Source organism: Gracilinanus agilis, chromosome 4 (genome assembly GCF_016433145.1).
Source record: "Gracilinanus agilis isolate LMUSP501 chromosome 4, AgileGrace, whole genome shotgun sequence".
NCBI classification, from domain to species: Eukaryota; Metazoa; Chordata; class Mammalia; order Didelphimorphia; family Didelphidae; genus Gracilinanus; species Gracilinanus agilis.
In genome coordinates, this window is record NC_058133.1 from 263,751,575 (window position 1) to 263,773,658 (window position 22,084).

General features: G+C 39.1%; 1 protein-coding gene across 2 annotated transcripts in view; it reads left to right on the forward strand.

Annotated features, from left to right (window-relative positions):
* The window catches only part of MAPK14 (mitogen-activated protein kinase 14), a 97,286-nt gene extending 77,412 nt beyond the window's left edge, over window positions 1-19,874 (forward strand). Inside the window, exons 9-12 of one of the 2 annotated variants that reach the window (XM_044674296.1) lie at window positions 7,984-8,063; window positions 13,208-13,286; window positions 18,307-18,480; window positions 19,706-19,874. In XM_044674296.1, the coding sequence (XP_044530231.1) occupies window positions 7,984-8,063; window positions 13,208-13,286; window positions 18,307-18,480; window positions 19,706-19,773 (401 nt within the window). In that variant the 3' untranslated portion in view covers window positions 19,774-19,874. Of the gene's footprint in view, window positions 1-7,983; window positions 8,064-11,600; window positions 11,681-13,207; window positions 13,287-18,306; window positions 18,481-19,705 lie in introns of both variants that reach the window. The other variant, XM_044674295.1, reaches the window with a different exon arrangement.
* The last annotated feature ends 2,210 nt before the right edge of the window (window positions 19,875-22,084 follow it).

Consider the following 22,084-nt stretch of genomic DNA (forward strand, 5'->3'; position numbering starts at 1 on the left):
TTTTGCTGGATTCCTTTGACCATTTCATTAAGAAGCAGCGTTATTAGGCTTATGTTTTTGTTAAAACTGATTGGCCCCAACTTTATAGCTCTATAGCTATGTTGAGTTATATAGAGCAAGGTGGGAAGGGATTGAGATTATCTGTAGAGTTTAGTTGCTTGTATGTGCTATAATTGGCTTTTGGCAGAGGATTCATAATTAATTGCATTTGCCCTGGTGCTAGCCACTTATACTGTAGGTTCAGAAACTACATTAACACCTCACTTGAGAATGATCAGACAGGTCCTTGGCAAAAACTGGCCTATGCTATTTAAATTTACAGGAGATTGACTTAGAATCTAGAATGTCAATATATTATGATTGGGTATGTGTCTTTATAGTAACTGTGATATGTATGTTCCCTATTCAGGGTACTTCCTAGTATTGTAACTGAGATACTGGATTAAAAATTATAACATTGCTTGGTGAGTGTAGTGTCCAAAAGAGAATACTCTTTAAATGAGAATTCTTTTAGGCTATAGAGACTCTCCTGAACTCTTTCTCTACTAGAGAAGACAGTGCTATTCCAATAAACAGAATACTTGTGTCTTCCAGATGAAGGTGTTACGATTCCCAGAACAAGACTAAGTGCTTGCTGACAGAAGTTCATTACTCTTAGCTCTGTTGTTTTTAAGTTTGATTTCTGGTATTATTTCTTTATTACTCCCTGGCTAGTCCAAGAGTGTCTTTTCCTCCTCTCACCCTTCTTTGGTCCACTTTTTACTTACTTTTGTTGTCCCACGTATATGAGTTTGCACTTAATATTCCTTCAGGTATTCAGAAACTCAGCCTAGATACTGTTGTCGTCATTGCCTCCTCTTCTTCTTGACAGTGTATGTGTGTGTGTTTACACACAGATACACACCTACATAAACACACATTAAACACACATGGTACATATGTGTTCTGCCACTTAATATAACTTAGACAAGACTCTGAACCTTCTTCAACCTCAGTTTTCACATCTGTAAAATGGTTTGGGCAAATGATCTCTTAAGATCCTGTCCAGCTTTAAATCTATGATCACGTGTGAATTAAAATTATATGTACACACATGTGCATGAAAACATCCACATGAATGTTTGCTTGTGTATAATTGTAATCTTCTAAAGATGAATCTATTTCCTTGTTTTGATCCAAAACCCATTAATGACACTAATAATGAAAATTTTGTGACAGTATTTGATGGAGAGAGGGGCAAACCACCCTTCCTGAATCTTTTGTATCATGCCCATTTATATCCTATACACTGGGCTAAACCAGTTAACTCTTTTACTCCTGATCCTTAAATCTTATTTCACATTACCTTGGATAAATTGAGAGCTGGTTATAGATAGATAACAGAGACTTTAAGAATAATCCTTACTAATAGTTTTTTTTAATTTCACAAGAGCTATTTCTAACTATTTGAATAACCTACCTTTTCAACTAATATATCTAGATCATACAAACAAATTCAAGTGTAACTTTTCCCCCATTTGCCTTCTATATTGTGGTTCCTTTATCAGTTTGTACTACTTCATATACAAATTCACATGGAAGCATCATTTATAATCTTCATATTATGTAATCAAATTTGGCTCCTCTTTCCTTTTTTTTTTTTAAACTTTTGCCGAATCTGAAAAACTATTTTGTTGGTACCTTTTTCTTCACTGTTCTTTAGGCATATGATTGTGATTAAAAAAGATTTTAAAAGAGATAATTTAGCATAACATTTTTAGTCTGTGTTTTCTCAGTCTTTTTTCCTTCAAATTACTGCAATTTTTATTATCTACCTCTGATAAAGTTGCATTCCTGCCCCTAGATCTCATGATAATTCAAGCTTGTATGCATGGGCAACATCTCTTTGTGCTTTAGAAAACAAGAGGCTTTCATGTCTTTATGTTATTGAAATATATCTCATCATGAAAGCTAACTTCTAGCAAGAACTATTTATATTCACACACACTTTTCTTTCTTTCTCTTGTATTTTGCTAGTGTATCTATTTTGAAACTGGTGGTTTTCTGAAAATATCTTCCTTATTTCCATTGGAGCTCTAAAACCTTTTTTTTTTTTCCTTTATCATTTCTCCCCTTCTCTTTAAAATCTCTGTCCTTCCAGGAAAAGTCTTTTGTTAACAACAAATGAGGTCTTCTGCAAGTGTGAAAGAGCATTGATTTTTAGAGCTAATTATATATGACCGACTTGGAATTCTGTTTTCTTTAGCTTTGCAAAGGCCTACCATTAATCTAGATCTACTGTTTACAGAGAAACTAGAATAGTGATGATCTTGTACCATAGTGATAAAAAGGCTGTGAGACTAAGGTTTCATTAGAGGATATTTTCAACTGTATGAGCACTTAAAGTCATTTTATCTGAATTTTACGTTTTACCATTAACCCAATGATCTTGGAACAAGTTAAACAATTTAGAAATATGACCAAGGAAACCCCAAGGTAAAACAGCCCTGTACAAAAAGAATGTGCTTGAGAGTAGCTCCAGTTCAGTTACTTCATAGCCATTGGAATTATGGTTTGGCTATCAGAGGTGAGTTGGTCAGCACAGCTTTCACATGGTCTTGTTTTCCTTTTCTAGGTAAATTTTCCTACAACCATAAAGGTTTTTCCCTCCTCCTTTTCTCTCCTTGTTAGACAATGAAAGGTTGAAGAGGATGCTTGACTGGAACCTATGATGGCCTGTTTGCCAATAATTGCTCCCCTGCTGAGTATCACTTCCCCTTTCATTTAGCAAATGTTTTAAGTGCAGAACATTGTGCTGTACTTGGGCATAGGGACTTGTTTACACAAAGGCACTCCAGCAGAAAAGCCTAAAGTATATGCTTACAGGTAATCTAGTTTGGCAGATGTAAAAGTGCATAGAGGGAAATGATATTGGGTAAAGCTGGAAAGGTAAGAGAGTCTGTAGAGGACCATAGAAGGCCAGCAAAGAAGTTGAAACCTTACATGGGACTATTGAAATCTATATGTAAGTATAATATATTGTTATTTTATTGTTGCAATATTCTTTGATGCTTCAGTAGCTAACAATTGACTTGTACCTTGGCATTTATCAACAATGAGACTGATTCACCATTTTGCCTAGGAGTGACCCTGCCCTGTCATTCAAAACAGATTATTAATAGGTTACTGATACTCCTATTAAAAGTAGGAGTTAGTACTTTGGGGCATTTTTTTCAGAGAAAAAAAATTGGTCTATAAACTTACTACTGTTTTAGAGATTATTTTAGAGATTATTTATTTGCTGTTTCAGAATTTATAACTTTTCTTTCAAGTTGCTGTGTTTGAAGAACATTAAACTTAGTAATTTGGGTGCATATCTTTATTTTTTTTTTAAGCCCTTGTACTTCGGTGTATTGTCTCATAGGTGGAAGAGTGGTAAAGGTGGGCAATGGGGGTCAAGTGACTTGCCCAGGGTCACACAGCTGGGAAATGGCTGAGGCCGGGTTTGAACCTAGGACCTCCTGTCTCTAGGCCTGACTCTCACTCCACTGAGCTACCCAGCTGCCCCCAGCGTGCATATCTTTATGATGACTCTTGCCAAGAGAATTTTGTGACTTTCTAGGTTGTACTCAATTGAAAAATTGTCTTTAAATAACAAAACAATCTTTTTGCAGAAAATGGATGAAGAAAACCAGGGGTTTAGAGATAAGCTAATAAGGCATTTGATATAGATTGGTAAGATCCAACAGTTCTTAGTTGTCATGAATTGTTAAATCGTGTTTTGAAATAATTTTCTCCATCCTAAACGATTGCCACGTGGTGTAGATATTTTTCGGCAGCGCAGATTAATTCATTGGCTTGTACCTTGGCTCAGATGAAGCACTCGCTTGTCCTTGGCAGTGCTTGAAAATTGCTTTCCCTGTATGTTATTGTCCACAGGGAGCTTTGAATTTTTATGATAGCACATGTGGTTTGATATCACAAAATTAATGCTGATAAATGGTGGAGAATAGAATTTTTCTGGTGCTTTTTTTTCTTAACAGAATGGAAAATGTTTTCTTTCATTTTAAAACACAAGTATTAGTCTGTATGGGGGTGACTCACCCTTGTAGAAGAAAGGGAAACATTGACCAAGCCTATATCTGCATTGCTGAGAGGAACTTTTGGCCACTCAGAAAGTCTTTCTCCTTAGCTAGTGCAAGATTTGCTGTTCCTTTTGAGTGGCAAGAATTGTGTGATGTAAGAATGCCAAGGTTATCGTAAACTTATAGGATTTAGAGCTCAATAATCATTTTATAGAGCATCCAATTTAATCCCTTCATATTATAGAAGAGGAAATGACTTTTCAGGCTTCTCTCTTAAGCCAGACTACAGAAATCCACTCTCCTTACCTGAGGTAATAATCATCCTTGAAGATGTAGGCCTCACTACAAGTACCTAGAATCTACCTCACCACTATCACTCCAAGTGTAGTTTCAGATGTGAAACTGTGTCTCATATGATCCTCTATGGAAAAGTCTAGTTATCTAATTTTATATATCTTATATAAAGATCTATTTGTAAAAACTAATTTTTATAAAAGACCTTTCTTCTTACTTTCACAAGTGATTTTAAAGTAAAATATTTGCTCTGCATCCCCCTCTTAGAAGGCAGCTCTAAAGTTCTTGTTATAAATTGCTAGTTCTTACAACAGCGATTTTGTAGATTGATTTCACTGAATCTATTATATAAATCCAACATTATTTCTGAGGACTATTTTCATAAGTACATTATTAAATTGCCTTTTTGGAAGTTCTTTTGAAAACTTAATTTTCTCTCATAATAAAGATAATTTTAAATTATCAACAATAGGGAGAGGTGTCATAGACTTTTCAAGGTGAAGTTCTTATATGAACCCATAATATCATTTCTATTCATAAATCACCACTCCACCCTATCCTTATCAGGTAAAAGTGATTTGCCTAAGGTCATACAGCTAGTTAAAAGCAAAATTGGAACTGAAACTCAGTTACTGAACTAGTGTCCTTTCCAAAATAGGTATGTTCCTATAAAGTACAAACTTACTTTTTTCTAAATAGATTCATATATTAAATGATCAAAGAGAATAATGCAGCATATCCTTCAGTAAAGCAAATAATCATACCCTAATTTGTCTTTTTTGTTGGTTAGATATCTCTTCCCTGCCTCTGTCTCTTATCTCTCTCTTCCCCCCCCCCCCCTTCTCTCTCTCTCTCTCTCTCTCTCTCTCAGGGGTTCTGAATCTGGAATCCCTGAACTTGTATTCATTTATTTTGTGTTTTGATGACTTTAAATATAATGGACCCTATGTATTTTATTTTTTATTATGTTTTTAAAAACATTATTCTGAGAAGAGGTCACTGTTTAGGAGAGAAGAAATTTCCCTTTATTTTTAATCTCAAAAAGTAATGAAGGGCAGCTGGGTAGCTCAGTGGATTGAGAGTGAGGCCTAGAGATGGGAGGTCCTAGGTTCAAATCTGGCCTCAGACACTTCTCAGCTGTGTGACCCTGGGCAAGTCACTTGACCCCCGTTGCCCACCCTTACCACTCTTCCACCTATGAGCCAATACACAGAAGTTAAGGGTTTAAAAAAAAAAAGTAATGAATATCACTGAATTCATACAGATTTGTCCTTTTTTTTTTTTTATGGCATATAAGTTGTTTAAGGGTTTTCTTCCTTTGGGCTGTGCCTCATTTCTGAACTATGATGGGGGGAAAATTTGAAGCAAGATGCTAATAATTCTATTTCTAAATCTTTGTAGCCCTGAGACTATGCAAAGCTGTGGTTTCTTAAAATGGGGAGGTGGCCTGTCTTCTATAACTGTCATTAACAGAAATACTTAAATGTGTCTTTTCTGTGCATTCAGGTATGGTTGGGAACTTTTTTTTTATTGTTTTGTGGAATCTGAAACTAATTTAAAGAGATAAAATGATTTGTGAGACCAAGTCTTTATTCCTGATTGAGGGAGCCATGGAGATCACATTAAAACCCCACAGTGTCTACCACTACTCATCTGCCATCATTTGTTATTAGTCAGTCAAACTGGTTTTGGATGCTGGCACTGAGCATTCTTTCAGCAACTTCCAAATCTAATTCAGGACTATAGCTATTTAGTGTTCTCTTAGAGTGAGAATCTATATATGCCTTGCACATAAGGAAGTAGAGATATTTGTATATTCTTTACTTAAATGCTTGGTACTTTTGTGACACTTATAAAAAAAATTAAGCAGCAGGTGAGAAGTATAGTTATTTCTATATCATAAAAGATTTACTTTGTGATTTTTTTTTTCCTTCAACCTTACCTAGTCAGCAGTAGATCATCAAAACTTAAGACCTCTGGGCCCTCTTCTCTGGAGGCACACAACAAGCAAAATGTATAAGATCAACATTATTTATCACTAGCCTTTTTACTCACCCTTTAAAAAGCACTGGAGCTTGTGGGGTTTTGAATTAAAGGATGTCAGTTTATGTTAGTTGAACACTAGTGTTTAGAACTAAGGAGAAAGTTCAGATTGGTTGTAAAATCATCTTTGGTGTCAGTACGTTTTCTTAATTTCACCATCTGTAGCATTTTGCATTTTTAAAAAAATAATTAGGCTTACTTAGAATCATCCTGAAATTAATTTAGTTTTTCTTATTTCACAAATAGGGAAACTGAAATAGAAAACAATCTAATAATAGGGCAGCAAGATGGTACTACAGATAGAGTACCAGGCCTGAAGTCAGGGAAGACTCATCTTCCTGAGTTCAAATCTGACTTCAGACACTTACTAGTCAGATGACCCTGGACAAGTCACTTCACCCTGTTGGCCTCAGTTCCTCATCTATAAAAATCACTTCTCAGCCTTTTGGCTAAAATCAAGTGTAATAACTCATCTATAAAATGAACTGTAGAAAGGAATGGCAAGCTAGTCCAGCATCCTTGCCAAGAAACCCCAAATGGGGGTTATGAAGAGTTGGGCAAGACTGAACAACATAATAACAACAAAATCTAATGGTGTGTGGAATAGGAATGATCTGGAATAGTTATTTAATTTAGGCTGAAATGTTCATGTTTTTATCAAGAATAGTTCATTTCACATTCAATAGATGTTTCCCCACCCTTCTCCTTTTTTCATTCCCTTTTGTAGGCAAATCTGATATGCTAAAACCAAATAGAAACCCTCTCTTTTTATATTAAGTGTCCTAGACAATTCAGATTAATTTGACGTGTACTTAGAGAATGTACTAAGAAATGTTGACTGCTAGAAGTGAAGTGTTTTTAAAAAAACAAACAAACAACTTATGGTTTGCTAGAGAGGGTGTATGGATTTTGCCAAGCATTTTGCCTCCTTAAGCTTAATCTAGTGAATGTGACCGGTTTTTTTCATGTACCTGGAAGGGAGCATGGAGAGGGGGAGTGCCCTCTGCTGGCTGTTAATGTTTGTTGACCTTTGCTGTATTCTTATCTGGAGAATATAATTGAGATCATTGGACCCTGTGGCCTTAGTGGTCGTGATAGTATCACTCTATAAATATTTTAGTCCAAGTTTGCAGGGCCTGTTCACAGAAAGATCTCTTGATCCCTCTGGCAGGGCGCTGCCCTCTCTCTGTTGTTTGCATAGTGCTCACTAATGCACGTAGCTTAGACAACTACTAATACTTTGATGGAGCCTGGTGAGCTAGAGAGGGCTTGTGCACATGGATTAAGATGTTCTTGAAGGAGTCATGGGTTTGTGTTTTTACCGATGACCGTCACAGCTAAGTACCAGTTAAAGTAGTTTAATTTGACAAATGATATGTAAGTAAAATTGTAGCCAGTGGATAATATGAATGTATTCTGAGTGTGCATGTTGTTAGCATTTTGCATCTTTTGCAAAGGAAGTGCATGTTCTAATTGATCATCTTATAGAAACCTAACCATAGAATTTTCCATTTTGTTTTTATTTTGGCTTATGTTTCATTTTGATTTTGTCCCAACATTTTCCTTTATAGTCCACCATTAGATATTGATCAGTTGAAGCTCATTTTAAGACTCGTTGGAACCCCAGGGGCTGAGCTTTTGAAGAAAATCTCTTCAGAGTCTGTGAGTTGATGCTTTGATTGTCAATGTCTGCCCTCTCGGGAATCCAATCTGAGTCTCTGCTTTGCCTTTCATGGATCTCTCAGCACAGTCTGTACTTTACCCTGGGCGTGTCTATAAGTTCCTATATGTCTTTTGTGGGCTTATCAGCACTTCTAGGATGTTGCTGTAGAAATGTGTTTCTCCTTCATTCTGTCTTTCTTCCAGTCTCTTTCGCTAGTCAATATTTTGATTATGTGAGTCCCCAATGCTGTGATATCTATTCTCCTTAGATTAGTAGGATTTGAGATTTCAGTTTGTTTCAATAAATGAATAGAAAATTTCCCTACACACAAATGGTACACAAAAGCTTCAAAAATCTGTGATCCTGCTGAGAAGTTTCAGATGATCTCATAAGCTTCTGTTACAACCCCTCTTTGAGTAGATATTTGTTCTCAGAGCATGGGATCTACTCTAAATTGCTTCTTCACTGAAGGAATAGAATATGCATTGTTAGGAGTGTAGGACACCCTAGACTTGTCTTCAGGGTCAGAAGCTGACCATGTATCCAAAGTAGATCTGTTTCCAAAAAGCAGAATAGGCAGTATTCTTATGGGATGTTTTTCCAACTCCATCCTCCAAACTACTCATAGAATCATAGAACATCCAAGCTGTAAGTAACCTTGGAGACTGCACAGTCCAGTCCCCTCATATATGTGGAAGGGGCAGCCCAAACCCAACACTCAGAGCCACCTCTCCATTCCATCTCTTTCCTATATAATTGAAAGTTGAAAAAAAGTGGGAATAGTGGCTGTTGTACAGTGCTAGCCTGCCCACAGAATCATTGCTTCTCTATGCCTCAGTAATGGGCTGGTGGAGAGAAGCAGCCATGGGAATATGGCATTGGCTCCCCTTTCCTTTGCCCTTCCTGCTTCTAAACACCATGTTGATGCCACAGGGGAACAGAGAAGATAGTGCAGTTGTTACACATACGTTTCCACCTCTCCCTGTACCATAGCCAACTTGTGGCCATTGTCCTTGCATTTTTTAGAAAAGGGGAGAGGGAATCACTGGTGCTAAGCTCCAGGTCCTTACCATCTCTCCTGTACTTCTCTGGTTAACCATTCAACAATTCTGGCTGCCTTGGCTCCTGCTTCCCAGTGGGAAGCCTGCTGAGCAGCTAGAGTAACAAGCAGGTGAGTTGGAAATGTTATTTTTGTGTCTGATGAAATAAATAATTTTGTTGTATACCTGGCACCTCCATTTAAATGATTCCAAAGTATGTTAAAATTCTGAATTTCCACAGCTTATCTTTGAGGAACTTTATAGCTCAAATGTCCTGATAACATGATTCAACCATATTAATCTTACAAAGTTATAAACTGTGTTGTAAAGTCATTTTCGGAGGAGTTACAAACTATAGAGTCAATCCAAAAAGCATTTTCCTTTTGTTCTAGAGAAAGCAGAAACCCAGTTTGGAATGAATCAAAAATATTAGGAGGCTTCAGTAAGAAATAACAAGTCTATTGTGTTTGTGGTTTTGTTCAGAAACATGACTCATAGAAATTTTGTGATTAGATGGCTTAAGTGGTTGGAGAATGATACTGAGATTAACATCATAAACTAAAATCCTCCATTAGTCACCTTTAATTTTATCCTATGGCCACAAAATTGTGCTACTTAAGTATATTTGTCTTGCAGTGAATGTGCCTTAGTTAAAAGGAAAGCTATAAGCTTCCCATGAGTTCATCACCAGCTCCTCAGGGTTGGGGAGGTGAACCCTCAAAGTATATACATTATGAAGATTGGAAAGCTGACTGGCATCTTCCTTGCTATTAAACAGGAGGTGGCTATAGTGTTTGATTATTCAAGTTTTATTTAGGGTAGTAAATAAATGAGAGGGAGACTTAAAGTATGTCCAAACGAAATACTGAATAATAGGAAGGAGTTTTCAGCAGATATTTTCAGGAACTATTTTGGGATGGTGCGGTAGTACACTAAGAGAAGAAAACTTTGGAAATTCCCATCATTTCCAATGATAGGGAGTTAGGTTTTTTAATGGAACAAAGTTATACATTCTTTGAAGCACATAGAAAAGGCCGACAGCTTTCTGACTCCCCCAAAAACATTGCAGTAGTGATCTCAGCATTTTACTAGACATTCAGAGCTATTATTAACTGTGCTCAGAAACTAAAGAAATGAAATGACGAGTTGAGGGTAAGTTGGGAAATTATCTGGGAAAGGAGTGGGTTTTGTGATGTTTGGCAAAGGACAGACCTCCTTTGGTTGTAGAACTGTTATCCTATAGAAATTGGTGAAGGAAGAAAACCAGAGACACACAGAACTCCTAGGTACCTCCCTCCCCTCCCAAACCAGTGAAAGTAAAGTCATTATTTTTCTAGATAGGAGAAAATGCCAGTATCCAGTTTGAACAGCAGTGTATAGGGCTTTGACTATCCACAGTCAGTTAGTGATCAAGAACGGCAGAATCAGTGCAAGGGATAAGTTAATAACAATGAAGGAAGTGAGCAAAAATAAATTTAGTTTAGCAAATATTCTTAGAGCCCTTACTGGATAAGAAATAGAGGAAAGTTTTGTGGTAATGGAACTTCCAGTGCTTCTACACTTCTAGTCTTCATACAGTCTATTGTAAAGATATTCTCAGCTACTAACAGGATAGTTTGGGGAGACACATCAATAGAGGTACAGATGTGCCGATGCATTTGGAAGACCTCTTGGCTATTCCCTTTTAAGATGATTTTTAACAGCATGGTATTTGAAAGAACATCCTCCACCTAGCTCTTTGTTGTGGAATACTTTTTTCACCAGACAGGGCTTGTCTGAGAACTGGGGGAGTAGAGTGTGAAGGGGAAGTTACTGTGGGTGAGGGAGTCATTTTGGCACATGGCTTGGTACATCATCACTGCAGCATGAGGTTATCTATTTTTGCTTTACCGTGACTTTCCTTCCCCTTTACTGTATGTGTATGGGTGTGTGTATATGTTTTTGCTGATGTCTTCCTGACCTTGCATTGCTCTGGCCTCATCACTTTGCCCACCTATCTTGTTTCCTGCACTTGGAGGGAAAATGCCTTGGAGAGCCACCAACAAGTGTGCCACAAAATCTGACTACTTCCCCATTGGTTAGATCCAATCTTAGATGTGGTGGATGTTTTATACCATACAGAGCAGAGTTAAATCCTTGAATTAATTTCTATCCACCAGCTTCCCAAGGGGAAGACCATTTGGATAACAACTAGCTAAAAAATATTCTATGGCTGGCATCCGGGATCACGAGAGAACATCGCTTTCCAGAAGCCAAAAATGTTTGGTGATGAAGAAGAGCAAGAGCTCAAGAAAATCATTTTTTCCTCTCTGCATGGGCAGCCACTGGCTAATTGAGCACCACCTGCCTGCTAACACTGTTCTGTTCACAAAAGTGGTGCTTTATAAATGCAGCTTGGGTCGTGAGGGGGAGGGGTGATCCATTTTTTTTTTTTACCCGAGTTGAAAATTATTTTTGCACCGTGTGTTTAACAAAGCCCTTGACCAGGCATCTAAGATATTAACCAGCTTCAGCAGATCATGCGCCTGACGGGGACACCCCCTGCCTATCTCATTAACAGGATGCCCAGTCATGAGGTGAGATCAAACAGACTGTACCAGGGATGTTTAGTTCAGGAGGCCACAGACACACTGTTTAACATGACTGAATGCTTGCATGTGCCTCGGAGTGGCTACTAAGATAATGACTGTTTGCTTTAGCCAAGTGTTAGCACTTGAGGTGAAAACGTGATCTGAGCCCCTATACTGAAAATATAACTTTTTAGGTGGCCTACCAATAATATAACAACATTACTCTTAAGTATTTGAGTTTGTAAATTTGGTACTCAGAAGCCTGTTTAGAATATGTTGTTGCCAAATAAGCTTCATATGGAGGCACAGTTACTTAAAGGAGATTACTGTGCTTTTTTATTCATTCCCTACTCTCTGTTTCTCCCTCCACTCTTTTCCTTCTTCCTCCTCCTCCTCTTCTCTCTTTCCCTCTTCCTCTCTTTCACTGTCTTCCTCTCTTCTTGTCTCCCTCTCTCTCAAAAATAGAACTCTTAGCACAGCTAACTACAACCCATATACCATGTAAGACACCATACTTAAAAGCTAATACATAGACAGGGCATCCCAAAAGTCTTAGTACAACTTGGGAACTTCTCACTTATTTTTTTGTCTGTCATTGCTTAATTTAACTCCTACAAACTTCATTAGAACACCTGTTCTCAAATCTCTCCAAGTCTATCTTGGAGTCAAATCCTCCTGGCATAACTAGAACTTCAGCACATTTTGACATCAAAAGTCTTTCCCTAAAATCTTTAAGCTACTTCTTAGCTGTTTATCATTCTAGACTTTTATAGCTAATTATGTACCTGACCTCCATATCACAGTCTGCCCATTTCTCTGCTTCCCTATATTCATATGGTAGAAATAAGGATACTAATCATTTAGTACATTTTTGCATCCAAATGCTGGCCTCCGACCCACACAAATAATATTTAAATCAGAAACTTCATAATTATATAGATATCAGCATTTCCTTACACACATTTAAATTAGATTGATATTAGATCTCTACACATGCAAATAGAGTTGTAGATAGAGTCCAAACTTGACCATTGTCTGCAGCAGAGAAACCAAGTTTTCATATGCATAAATTATACTTGGTTTATGTGATTACCCTCAAGGCCAATTACTTGTTTATTTTAAAGGTATTTTGCCTCAATTATAGCTATCCATACATAAAAATGTTTGCTAAGCCAAGTTCCTGATAGGAAATAAATTATGAAAGTCAGACATACTTTTGGAATTAAAAACAAACTTTCATTTAATAAAGGTAAATAATTAAGCTGATAGCTCCTATCCTTATTAAAGACTATTGTTAGCATTCATTTCTAGTTGGAATCTAATTCTATGAGACAAAAGTAATATACTCAGTGATATTCCTGACCAAGTACATAAGTACATGAGAACAATATTGAAGAACTCCAAGAAGATATGCTATATCAATGTGGCATCTTAAAATGTTTTGGGGGGTTTTTGGTCAGATTAGGGTTCTAAGAATCTCTTATGATAATAAAATAATGAATAAATTAAATCTCAAAATCCTAACTTTCACAGGCAAGAAATTATATTCAATCTTTGACCCAGATGCCGAAGATGAACTTTGCAAATGTGTTTATTGGTGCCAATCCGTTGGGTAAGTATGGAAGCAAGTATTGTTTTCCCTCCAAAAAGTCATGCTTCTCAAAGAAACTTTTTCATTTGGTGATATGCTTATATACTTATAAATTTTGCAAAACTTGACAGAGGTTATTGTTAGATGGTAGGGAGAAAGGAAAGAGATAAAAAAAACCCCTCTGTTCTTGACCATTAAATGCAATCCAAATGGGAGTGAGAACAAGTTTAAAACACAATTAAATATGTGGGAAATGCTCATTGAGTGCAGGAACTATTTCATCTTTGCCTTTGTATCCCCAGAGGTTAGCATAGTGCATGGCATTTAATAGATATTAATAAATATTTGAATATTTATATATATTTGATTATTTGAAAATAAGACATTGTTCTGTGTGGGGTCTTAGGAGTTGGGGGAAGGCTTCCTAAAAGAGGTAGCATTTGAATTGGTCTTTAAGTGACAGGAATTCAGTAGGAAGAGCTAGGGGAAAGAGCACATTCCAGGCTCAAGTATAGTTTGAGCAAGGGCAGGGAACCATTAAGAAGCATGATTCTTATTCAAGAGGAAGAGAGTTAGTTAAGCTGTTTGGCTGGTGCCTTATGTACTTGAAGAGGAGCATATTCTTCTCTTCTTTGACTTTCTTTGTTATTTTCCCACAGTTTGAATGATGCTGCTGAGTTTGCCTTTATCCAAACACATCTGTCCCTTTCTCACCTACCATTTGAGGTTGCTATCTTAGGACTGCCAACCTTTTTATTCTTCCCCATGTAACTTGAGGCCTGTTCTTATAAGCTCCAGGGAAATGGACTGACACTACTCCTCACTGTGTTCACCTCTTGAATCACTGATAGGGAAATGCAATGCCAATTCTGGGATACACTGCTTATTCTAAAGAAAAGATCAACTGAATGCCAATTTGACTGTTCAACTGTGGTTTTTTCTCTAAAATGCATTATTTGAAACTGGTTTACAGCAAATCTAAGAGACCTTGTGCATGCATGCGCTCTCGCGCTCTCTCTCTCTCTCTCTCTCTCTCTCTCTCTCTCTCTCTCTCTCTCGTCCCTTCCCCCTTTCCCCCCACCTTTAACAGACTTAATGGCTCAGATACCATATTCTGCATGAAGGTTTACCTGATCCTCTAAATGCTAGTGCCCGCCCTCCCTCTTAAATTTCCTTATATTTAACTATTTTGCACATTTTACATTTGTGCTTTATAGTTTTGTATATATCTAGTTTTATATATAATTGTTCTCTCTTCCCTCATCATGTGAGCTTATTTCAAGTCGAGGTTGGTTCTGTCTCTGTACTTGTATCCCCAGTGTCTAGCCTGGGACCTAACTCATAGTAGGTACCAATAATAAATCTGTGTTGCTTCATTGATATTGTTGCTCAGCTAATACAAGACAACTCTGGCCCTGGAATCTTACCAAGAATAGAGAGCAGAGCAAGTTCACAATAATTGCTACCATTAGCATTCTTACTTTCTTTTCTTGAACATGATGATTTAGTGGCATACTTAGAAGTATTAACAAAATTTCATTGTCTCAAACACATGCAAATGTCTGAACAGCACTCTCCTGTCTTTGCTTGAAGAGTCTTAGGTGGAATGAATGCTCATATCTTTTGGAATTTTTTTTCCTTCCCATTTTTAATGCTGAGAGCTAAATTGACTACTTACTTTCTTTTTCTTCTTTTTTTGGGGGGTGGGGTGGGGTCTAAGCTCTTACTTTCCATCTTAGAATCAATACCATGTGTTGGTTTTAAAGCAGAAGAATAGTAAGGGTTAGGCAATGGGGGTTAAGAGGTTACACAGCTATGAAATTTTTGAGGCTAGATTTGCCTGATTCTCAATTTCCTGAGCCACCTACCTGCCCCGCATATGATGACTCAGAAGTTTCTGTTGGAGGCCTGGTTCTCATAGCTTAAACATCAGGAATTCAACTTCAGTGGCATGCATATTAAAAAAGAAAAGTCAAAGTGTTATCTCCACCAGAATCTTTCTGTAATTAGTTTGATAACAGCATATATTTTTCACAGTTATTATAATAGTGTGATTGAATTCATGTATCCTTCAAGGCTTGGGATTGAAATCTTTGGATTAGTTAGGCATCCTGAAGATACTGGTTATACATGTCTCTTTGAACCATGTGTCTTGATGTAAATTTTTGTGGGTAGTTATATTCTTGGGGCATGAAGTAAAATGAGATTTTAGGCAACCTTATTTGTTTTGCTACCAAGAGCTTTCTTATCAAACCAGTCATGATGTTGATATCTTTAAGAGTCTGCCATCTGGCTCTCTTACAGACATTATTTCTGCTTTCTCATTCATAGTTTATACAAGTATTTACAAAAGATTTTTCCTTTAGACAGGGCTGCAGAAGTGTCATTATCATTCCTTGAAGGTATCTATTCTCTTAACTTCTAGCCAGTTAGATAAATCAGATGCCATCTGGTGATATACCATATGGGCTGGTACCAAAAGTTCAAAGTTTGTCAGATAGATAGTGCTCAGTTCCACACTTTGTTGTAAAAATCCTCTAATTCTCATTGCCAAATTGGCCCAAGAATGCATTTGTTTCTCTTGTTTGATAGTAAGAGTATGATTGGTAACAAGTTTGTGCCTGGCACATATGCTAGACAGGCATAGGTATAACTTGTTTGTCCTAATTTTTCAAGTCCCATTTGGCTTCTTCCATTTCTCCATATTCTAACGTCATTGCCTCACTGCAACTTAAAGTCTTCCTTGACAGTTACTCTCTGTCTTTGAAAGTGCTGACTCTAAGTCTTATGGAATCGATTCTTTGCCCTCATTCTTGTTTTATTCTAGTAGATTTATATACTTCCATCGTAGGGGTAGATGTAGGACCATCAGATTGTCATTAATTCTTCTCCATAAATTTAAACTTTGGAATTAATGTCTGATTGTAAACACCTTTGTATTCCTTTGTAGAAACAAAACTTCTGTAGAAAAGGTATAGCCAGCACTAGTCAAACCCATATCGTGATATTTCTTAACTAACTAGTTCTGTCTTACTTTCCGAATCATTGCTTTTGCCACCATTCATATCATCAAGATGCCCCATGCTGTGTTGCTGTATTTTTAATTATCATTTAAGTTTTCTGATGACAGGATTTGGATCCCATAGTGGTTGTAATCTTATGATCTTGGTTTGGTTGAGAGACCATGGTTAGTGTGTCTTTTGGACTGTTCTAAGATTCCTCCCTCTTTATAGTTATTTTAGCATAGTCTTGTGTCATCATAACTATGAAGCTTTGATATTTGAACACTTTCTTTCTAACTTCTTGTTAGTATTTTTTCTTTGACTTGGAACCTCTAGTTTTAGGCTCTGACATTCTTAGGTATTTTCAATTGTGAGTTTCTTTCAGGAAGTGGCCAGTAGATTCTATGTTTTCTCTTTACTCTCTGCTTCTGATAGATCTAGGCCTTATTCTTTTGCTATTTATTAAAATATGACATTCAGATTTTTCTAAGAGTTTTAATTTCATTCTTTGTCCCTTGCTTCATTTTCCTCCCTCAATGCTTGATCCCTGTACTAAGCTATTTTCCCCCTTCTCTCAAGCCCTCTTGGTGCTTGTTATAGAGTTTGTCTCTTTTCCTGGGTTTAACTCCTGAGCTTCCCTTAAACACATAATGTTTCTTCATTATATCCTGCATTTTCTTCAGATTCAGTCACCAGAGTGGGGCTTTGAGCCAAGACTAGGCTCCTCTCTCTCTTCTTAGGTGGAGGGGTCCCACTCTCTGCTAAAACCTCTTGGCTTCCCTCTAACTTAGCTTAGGCATGGGGCTAGCTTCCACTCCATCTCTCCTCTTTGTCTGGAGTTGGCCTCTTTCCTTGCTTTGGTCCTGATAGACCTTAAACCCTATGAGAGATTATACTGATCTCAAGTTTCTGGAAGTCCCCACTTCCTCATGTATAAGGCACTGTTTTGGCCCAGTCATTTACATGTCCAAATATGAGCCTGTTTAAAGAAATATAAAGTGGATTAATACCAAAGCATTTGATCCCAGGTAGTTTGAAAGGAGTAGAACTTGAGCCATGTCGTGAAGAAAGTGAGGGTTCTGGAGGGCAGAGTTAAGTTGGAGTGCCAGGCTGGAGATGGGAGATGCAGGGTGCTAAGGGAGGAAAAGAGAAGGAAGCTGCTGAATGATTTAAACAAGTAGGATGGGGAAGATAGAAATGGGGGGCCAGGAAGTTCAGGACGAAGGTTATAGAAAGGAAGACAAGACCTTGCCCATAGCAATAGTTAAAGACTGAAAAGTTAAAAGGTGTCTGTCACCTCTAGATGTTTGGGACACCTATCAGCTAGGGACTCCTTTCCACCCTCTTATCCTTTTTGAGCCTACACTTTCTTCCCTGAGTTGGTATCAGTCTGCTCCTCCCTTCAGTCCTTTTTGGGTGCTTTGACCCCATACTCAGCTGAGGTCCCCTTCCAGATCACACTGGTGTCTGATCCTTGGACAAGGATTCCTTTGTGGCTACCAGACCCATTGCTTATTCAGTCCCCTTCTTTTTTCTTCCCCCCCATTAAGCAGACTCCTCCAACAGTCTGAAAACCATCACCTTTTTATTGGGTGTTTAATATTAAATGTATTTATAGTTACAGTAAAGAGAAAAACATGGACGATGTCAGAGGGTATAAAAGTGCAAGACTTTTTGCCTCATACACTTAGGAGCTGTCACTTGCTCTGAGACTTATCTCCTCTGTAAAATGAGTATAATACTTGCACTATCAACCTCAAGGGGTTCTTGTGAGTAAAAGACCTCTGCTTTGTGACTCAGAGAATACTGTTTTTTTGGACAACACCCTTCATTCAACATCCTATATTGTTTGCAAATACAGAATATACTGAACATTTGCCTTGTATAGACAATTAGGAAGCCTCAGGGACCTAGAACTTTAGAAGAGCTCTTTGTATAGACAAGAAAGAACTAGGGATTTTGCCTTAGGTACAATGTTACCTTTTTTGTATTAAACTTTTTCCCTCCTCTTTTCCTAACCCAACTCTTGTTGGGGACAGCTGTTGACCTGCTGGAGAAGATGCTTGTATTGGACTCGGACAAGAGAATTACAGCAGCTCAAGCCCTTGCCCATGGCTACTTTGCCCAGTACCATGATCCTGATGATGAACCAGTTGCAGACCCCTATGACCAGTCCTTTGAAAGCAGGGATCTCCTGATAGATGAGTGGAAAAGTGAGTTTTCTGTCAAAATTATTAGGCTTTTTGAGTTTGCTCTCTTCTTTGAGGGCAGTGACTATGGAAAAACATTTTTACTGGGTGAGTCTATAGCTGGAGCAGAGGGAGAAAGAAACAAGAACTACTAAGAGAAATATCCATAAAAATAGAATGTCAGAGCTAGAAGGAAGGGACCTGAAAGAGCTGATTTAACCCTTTCTTTTTACAGATCAGTAGATGAGGCCTTTGCAGGCTAATGGTGGTGATAATTTGATATGAGAGCAGCTTATGGTCATTGAATCTTTAAGTTGGGAGGTGTCTTTAAGAGCAACAAGTACAACCCATTCATTTTATACACTTACAATCTCTAGTTCAGAATAAACATGTTCCTTTTTTTTTTTTTAATCCTTACCTTCTGTCTTAGAATCAATACTCTATGTATTAGTTCTAAGGCAGAAGAGCAATAAAGTCTAGGCATTGAGGGTTGCCCAGGATCACACAGCTAGGAAGTGCCTGAGGCCAGATTTAAACCCCAGACCTTCCATCTCTGGGCCTGACTCTCAATCCACTGAGCCACCCAGCTCCCCCCAGCATATTCCTTCTATAAGACACTGTCTTTCTGACCTAGGGAGCAGTCTATGGTCTGTGAAATTCTGTTGAATTTTCCATATTATTTTATACTTATTGTTGACTTTTATCCATTCAACCTTTTATCACTCATCCTGATGAAATAAGGAAGAGGAAATCTATATTTGTTTTACAGAGGCTTAGAGAAGTTGTGTTTTACCTAAGACCATACAGCTGTTGAGTTAGTGTCAGTCACAGTTCCAGGGCTAGAACCTAGGTCTTCTGACCACAGCATCCAATTTTCTCTTTCATTGGACCCAAATTGGACTTGAAAAGTGACTGACCAATACCTAAAGCAGACTGGAGGTGTCGTTTCTGTATATTTGCAGTTATAGCACCTAAGGCTGCAACGTTTGGAATATTTCCCAACCCGACAGAATAGTGGGCATCCCTTAGGAGAGAGGACAGAGTGATCGACTGGAGGGCCGCTGAGTCTCTCCATTACTTACCGTGTGAATGAGATTATTTGGACGAGGGGACCTCCCAGGTGTTGTTTTATCGAATCACTTCCTCTAGCCTTAGCTCCTTCACCTGGACGATGAGTATGACAGTGTTCATGCCCTTAGTGCCCTCATGAATGGTAGTGATCCGCCCCTGTCCTTTCCCTTCCTTCTAGGCCTGACCTATGATGAAGTTATAAGTTTTGTGCCGCCACCGCTTGACCAAGAAGAGATGGAGTCCTGAAAGCCTGCTTTCTGAAAGCCTGTTCTGTGGATCGCACGTCACTGTGAGGGAAAGACCTTTTCATGGGAACTCTCCAAAATATCATTCAAGTGCCTCTTGTTGCAAAGATTCTCCATGGTGGAAGGGAGTGTTGTGTGTGTGTGTGTGTGTGTGTGTGTGTGTGTGTGTGTGTGTGTGTGTGTGCACCCCTGTACGTGTGCCTGCTCGTATACGTGGATGGTGAGCTGAGTGAGAGAAGAGCGAGGAGCTATTTATAGTGACTTTCTGTAAACACGCTAGCCGAAGCTCTCTCACCGCCTCCGTGTGGGTCCCTCTGGGGAGAGGGCAGTCCGGGTGTCCCATGCCGTGTTGCTGGGGCGGCGTCGATGTGAAGCCAACAAAACAAAACCATAAACACCCCAGACCTGGGCTCACTTGTTACCACCGTTATCTGGGCTCTTCTTCGGAGCAGCTGGAAAGAGGGTGGCCATGATTCTCGCTCGCCCTACCGCCCCCGTCCGGCCCCGTGGAGAAAAGAGGCCGCGCTCGTTCGGACGCTGCGAGTCAGCAGCGTGTGTGGCTGGAAGGACCGACCGGCTCCCGGCCGTGCACTAGCACGTGGTCTCCAGCCTGGCGTGAGCCGCACACGGCGGCGGGCGTGTGGGAAACTAACTCTGTCTGTGCCTTATACACGAAGAGAGAACAACGTCTGGGGTCGAGGGAGCCCGGCCGCTGCGGTTCCTGCACCACGCACATGGAGGGGGCTTCAGGGCGGCCACATGGCCGTGAGCCCTCGTAACAGACGGGCTTTCAGAAGCAGCTTCGTGTGCGCCTGTGTGCGTGTGCGTGTGTGTGTGCGTGCATGTGTGTGTGTCTCTTTCTCCCTGTATTCAGTGTTGCCGTTTCCCTCTGGCTCAGGGGCCGCCCACATATTGGCCCCTGGATCCAAATGCAGGTTCTAGTCTGTGTGCATCCTGTGTGCGCTTTGTTCCTAGCCGGGTGCGGGGTGTTGTGCATGTCTTGCTTTTCGTGCATGCAGAGCTGCTTGTCAAGTCCCTGGGACGGCGGGGAGAGGCCCTGGTGCAGAACCGGCGGGCGGTCTGTTCAGACCCCCTTTCACCTCAGCCAATGCAGCAGGAAAAGTCTCACCAACCTCCTTCCTCCATCCCCCAGGACCATTCAATATGAGTATACTGGCCTATCCTGGGTGCTTTTGATGTGAAAACAATGAAGAAATGGGACAGATCAATGTGTTTCTTTTTTTCCTCGTCATCATGGTTTTCAGAGAGACTCTTTTGCTGGGCTCTGGTGGACAAGGTCTGGGCTTTTCCCAGGATCACCCCAGATTTTGGAAAATGAAAGTTCTATTCACATTTACCCACTGATTCTTAGAAATACTGAAGATCAAAACAAAGAATAAAAGTGCATGAGGCCAGAAACTCTTTTTTTTTCTTTTTCTTTCTAATTACAGAGAAATTTACTGAGATGTCTTTTTTTCTCTTGAGAAGGATCTTTTGGCAGCTTGGCATTACTCCTCCCTCACCTAGAGAAATAGGGGAAAGGGCTCTGGGTTTGGGAGAAACAAATTTCGTTTCAGTATTGTCTATATTGCAGGGATCCTTTAGGAATGTGATTCCTATTTTTAATGGGGAAGAAGGGCAGATTATTTCACTATTTTATATAGTCAACTTTCTCCATCTGAAATCCCTTCATTACTGGGATGGGGAAGAGCTATTTTCAAATTCTGGAGATTTTTCACATCTTGTATTACTCACAGGCCCACACATTCAAGGCTTTTCTGGAGTGAAGAAGAGCAGAGCACACGCAGAGTCAGATGGGGTGACCTAGGCTGATTGAGTTCATTTGTCAGAGTAGAGTGCCGTCCAGAGGCCTAGGAGACAGTCAATTACCTCTGAGTGGCCACAGCCTGGAGGGACAGACAAAGACAGCTTGAGCAAGCTCCCACACACCTCTTAGGGGAAGTTAACTAAAGATGCCCTCCCTGCTCCCTTGGATACGCAGGCCAGCTCCTCCCAGAGAATGTAAATATCTCCTCTGTTACCCACAGCAAGATGAATTTTATTAGCCATATTTGGTGCAAATGCTAGTGTAATTTTACAGAAATACTGCTCAGATTTTTTTTTTAATAATTAAGGTTTCTGCATGTGTGCCTACATGTGTTGAGAGACTGCATGTCCCAGAAGCCTGGACTTTAACTGGACCTTGCCGGAAGCTCCGTGGTCTCTGAACATCATTGTTCCTATCTCCCAAGTCCTCTCAAGAGGACACACTGTGATGACAGAACAAGGGAGAGACTACTCTTTTATTTGTA